Source organism: Octopus sinensis, linkage group LG5 (genome assembly GCF_006345805.1).
Source record: "Octopus sinensis linkage group LG5, ASM634580v1, whole genome shotgun sequence".
NCBI classification, from domain to species: Eukaryota; Metazoa; Mollusca; class Cephalopoda; order Octopoda; family Octopodidae; genus Octopus; species Octopus sinensis.
In genome coordinates this window covers 74,330,767-74,335,849 of record NC_043001.1, presented here as the reverse complement: position 1 = coordinate 74,335,849, position 5,083 = coordinate 74,330,767, and the positions used below count along the sequence as shown (strand labels likewise).

Genomic DNA, 5,083 nt, shown 5'->3' with positions numbered 1-5,083 from the left:
CACTTCCAAATATTTTTGCGAATAAGTATGTTTCAATTTATGTTTGATTGGTAAATCGTTATGCTTAAATAATGGATACATTTATATGCCTCATCTGATATGTAAGTATGTATATGCAGATATAGAGAGACAGACAGACAGACAGATTGACAGGCAAACAGATAAACAGACAGACAGCTAAACAGACAGACAGATAAACAGACAGATAGAGAGATAAACAGACAGACACACATATACACTGACAGGCAGACAGGAAGATACAGACAGACACACATACACACAGACAGACACACACACATTAGCCCAAGCAAAAGCTGTTAGACACACCAAATTTGAAATCTGAAAAAAAATTCTGGGCAAAAATGACGCGAGTTCACGTTCAATAGTCGGTTGGAACCAGTTCAACTCCCACACATGCGATGTGTCATCAAACAGATGTCTAGAAATATAAATATGATATGAGGAGTGTATATATAAGATGAAATAGTTGCAGCATAGCTCCACTTTTCTATCTCTCACCCAATCCTTGAAAATCATGAAATTGGGCAAGTACTCAAACTCACCTAAATAAAACTTCTTAGATCCAAAGTACATTTTAAACTACATTTCTTCATATGTTCATATGTGTGTGTGTGTGTGTGTGTGTGTGTGTGTGTGGTGTGTGTGTGTGTGTGTGTGTGTGTGTGTAAATAAGGATAAGATCGTTAATTTAAATTAAATAACGATCCTATCAAGTGGCCAGCATGAAAACAAAAACCTTCAAAGGTAATAATTATTATTAAAAATTTATAATTTAGGGTATCTACGAGATACCGCCATGCTGAAAATAGCAGCCAGAATCTGATTCTAAAACCTCATTAAATGTTCATACAGCACAAGGAGAGAAGACAAAACGACAAAATATTTCAGCATAGCGGTATCTCGTAGATACCTTAAGTTATAATTTATATGTGTGTGTGTGTGCGCGCGCGCATGAAAATGAATGAAACCATTCTCATATGCAAATGTGCCTTCTCATATGCAAGTGTGCTATAATAATAACTACTTTACATCTAGCTGAAGAGTTTAATTTTAGTTGAGACCATCTTTATGTACTTAACAAAATGATTGGTGACAGTGGTTTTGAATTTTGACTGGCTTCATCGGATTGTCCGACGATTCTTTGCAAGCCGAAACTCTGTCTCTAATCTTCTTGTAAAATATGTATGTGTGTGTGTGTGTGTATGTATGTATGTGTGGTAAGAAGCTTGCTTCCCAACCACATGGTTCCAGTTTCAATCCTACTGCGTGGCACCTTGGGCAAATGTCTTCTACTATAGCCTGGGGCCGACCAAAGCCTTGTGAGTAGATTTGGTAGACAAAAACTGAAAGAAGCCCGTCGTATATATGTGCGTGTATTTATATATATATGGTGGAAGCACTCCGTCGGTTACGACGACGAGGGTTCCGGTTGATCCGAATGAACGGAACAGCCTGCTCGTGAAATTAACGTGTAAGTGGCTGAGCACTCGACAGACACGTGTACCCTTAACGTAGTTCTCGGGGATATTCAGCGTGACACAGAGAGTGACAAGGCCGGCCCTTTGAAGTACAGGTACAACAGATACAGGAAGTAAGAGTGAGAGAAAGTTGTGGTGAAAGAGTACAGCAGGGATCACCACCATCCCCTGCCGGAGCCTCGTGGAGCTTTTAGGTGTTTTCGCTCAATAAATACTCACAACGCCCGGTCTGGGAATCGAAACCGCGATCCTATGACCGCGAGTCCGCTGCCCTAACCACTGGGCCATTGTGCCTCCACTTGTATGTATATATATATATATATATATATATATATATATATATATATATACGTGTGTGTGTGTGTGTGTGTGTGTGTGTGTGTGGTGTGTGTGTGTGTGTGTGTGTATGAGTATGTGTGTTGGTCTTGGTGTGTTTATATCCTCGTAACTTAACCCCATGACAACGTTTTTTTTTTTACTTCCGCCAAGGAAGGAGGTTATATTTTCATCGGCGTTGACTTGTCTGTCTGTGTACAAAATAACTCAAAACGTTGTGAACGGTATTTGATGACACTTGCAGAAAAAGTTGGTAAGGACACACGGAAGAGATGATGAAATTTTGGTAGTGATCTGGGAATTTTTATGGATTCTTGAAGGATTTTTCATTTGTTATATTTACTTTACATGAAGTATTACAATATTACATTTTTGATTATCTCCCTTGAAAACACGTTCATCGATTCAACGTAACCTATGGTGATGTTGCTGTTTCCAAAGTTTATTTTCGTTTATCTATTAGTGATTTTACTCGCGTTGTGTGTGTATCACTCAAGATTTAGATAATTGTTGTTTCTTTTTAGTTGTATGGTGAAACTAGCTTGCTGTTGTCATTGATGTACTATAACTGCTTCAGAGGATTTCTGTTTTTAAAGGGTTTTTTTAAAAAATCATATGGCTGTGTTATTTTTTTTAAACCCGCCAAGGAGGTTATGTTTTTAAATCAACGGGGTTGATTTGGGAAACTGGGCGATTTTCAGCATGCGTGTATATGGGTGGGAATGAACTGCTTGACGGTGGTCTGCGCTCTCCGAGTGCTTTTCTAGTTTATCAAGCAACTAGGTTGCACTGACGGTAATCGTTTCGCTGAGATCAGCAATTAACGCTTCAACCAGTTTACAGCGGTTATTCATTCGGTTTCCTACGCGCGACAACAGTAATCGACAGTACAGGTCAGATCAACTTCATATATTTACAATCACGAGAATATTTATTTTAGTGTGGTAGATTTCAAAACAGGGTACCACACACAGTGGCATATCACATTGTGAACAATGGTATCTAGTTTCCCTTGCGCTTCCCTTTTGCTTTACTTACTATGCATCTCTTTGAAGCATTTGTCTTCTTGGCGGTGGGGAGAAACTGTTGTAGAAAATGTCCACGTTCCTTCACCATGTGGTGAGGAGAGAGTCTGAGAACGTCCGTGCGTTCTGTACTTTGGTATGTCTGATGCTTCTATCATTTATATATTCTATCAATATATTCTGAATGTCAATCCATTCCGACACCGCTAAGCATCTGCCAAATCGAATGTGAGTTCATGACAAAATATTTTTGTACCTTTTCATAAATGTTCTCGTCACCAGCTGATCTGAGCGATCCACCTCGCCTATCCCTTCACTGTATTAAACAACTACACTCGGTTTTATTATGGCACGACCGTCCGCATCTTGTTTCCTAGTGTTCTTCACGCTTGCAGAATGCATTGTAGATAACATGCAGACGTTTTTTTAGTCATGCCACACTAGAGTGAGATAGTGTATCGATGCATCGGTACGCTGTTTCCCCCTTTCGAAGTTTTATCTTGTGAAGATCGGGCGGCATGTTTTCCTTGTGCGTCCTCTCAGTCCCACAGGCATTAGTCCTCGTTTGCAGCTTCAGGAAGAAGTCTGGACTGGAAAAACCAGTTGTCCATATAAATATTGTAGCCTATGTTAAACAGGTTTTCATTCAGTGACAACACGACATCAGTTGATGCTAAAGTAGACAATGGAAGATCCAATCTGTCCTGACCAACGTAGATTTTTCTGGCTCTGCCAGTTGACTGGAATACTTTATAAACCTTGGCTCCAAAGTGGGCACTGAAATTCTCAGCCGCTTCGTCAATGATAGGACTTATTTTGTGCAGCCTGTCATCCTGGTTCGCGCCCGAGTTGAAATATAGATTCCGAAGAAGCGTCACAAATCGATCATGTGGCATCGTTTTCAGAAAGAAAGGTGTCGACATAGCTGGATCCTGATTACAATATGACGCCAGGATCGGTTTCTTCATGATGCCCATCAGTATCAGCAGGCCAAGCAGAACTTTGATTTCGTCCCCTGTGGTTGGAAACCAATCACTGCCATGTCCGGGTCTGACATGCTGCGGATGGTTTTCAGCATAGTCATACGTTTCGTCCGCTATGTATTGGAACATTTCATCCATCAAAAATTCGTGGAAGATTTTCAATGGCGTCTTTCCATGTTCAAGGTTTGCCTTAAAGCCAGGCGTACCAGTAAACCCATGCTGTCGGACAAAATTGTCTTTCGCTCACCACGAGACATTCTGTTGTCCAGGGTCAGTCACTGCTGCTCGCCTGAACCTTTGATTCACCGGAATATCATCATCGCTATCGGAATCATCTGATTCTGAACTAGTAAAATACTCACTCTTTGAGTCACCGCCCGAACCGGAAGAAACAATTGGTGAGGTGGTGGAGCTTGGTGTTGCTTGGCGCGACCACCGTAAATTCGACGAAATAGAATGCGACGGCGGAATTGACAGAGCCGGAGTGGCAGGACGCGACGATGATGCTGATGGAACTGGAGTAGTAGAACATGAGGAAGCAGGAGTGGCACGACGTGATGACAAACGTGACGAAGCTGATGACGAACGCGAGAAGGCCGGTGTAGTGGGACGTGACCGTGAATTACGTGAAGGACCAGAAGATTCAGCTACAGCAGTATCCCTGCGAGCACTGGCAATGCGAGATGATGAACGTAGATTGGTTTTGAGTTGATTGGAAGGTGGTCTAATCGCCAAAACTACAGCTTATATAGGAATAAAGCCAACATCTGGGTTGTAAATATTTACATGAAACATCTAATCAGCCCATCAGTTGGCAGGTGGGTTGGTACTAACGTAGATGATTGGTCCTAAGTCAGGCGGCGTATAATTATGTCGACCGATTTAAAGCATGTACATAGCGTGCGTAAATTTACGTCAACCGTTTTAAAAGGGTAAACGGTTCAGCAAAAGAGACCGATAGAATAAGTACCCGGCTTAACAAAAAAATTAGCACTGGGGTCGATCCATTCGACTAAAACAAATTTTTAAAGCGGTACCCCAGTATGGTCGCAGTCTAATGACTGAAACAAAGATATATATAAATATATATATATATATATATATATATATATATATGCAAATTATATATATAAAGGCAAATTACGTATATAAAGGCAAATATATGTCCGATTCTATGCGTTTACAGATTGAGGCAAATTATATATACGTAGTTTGATCAATTAGTATCCAGGCTGTTGCC

The 5,083-nt window shown here is 40.8% G+C and overlaps 1 protein-coding gene across 1 annotated transcript; it reads right to left on the bottom strand.

The window, feature by feature from the left end:
- Positions 1 to 3,414: 3,414 nt before the first annotated feature.
- Positions 3,415 to 3,981, bottom strand: LOC115212190 (piggyBac transposable element-derived protein 4-like). The gene has a single exon (XM_029781030.1). The coding sequence runs from the start codon at positions 3,979 to 3,981 to the stop codon at positions 3,415 to 3,417; it is 567 nt and encodes a 188-aa protein (XP_029636890.1).
- Positions 3,982 to 5,083: the final 1,102 nt, after the last annotated feature.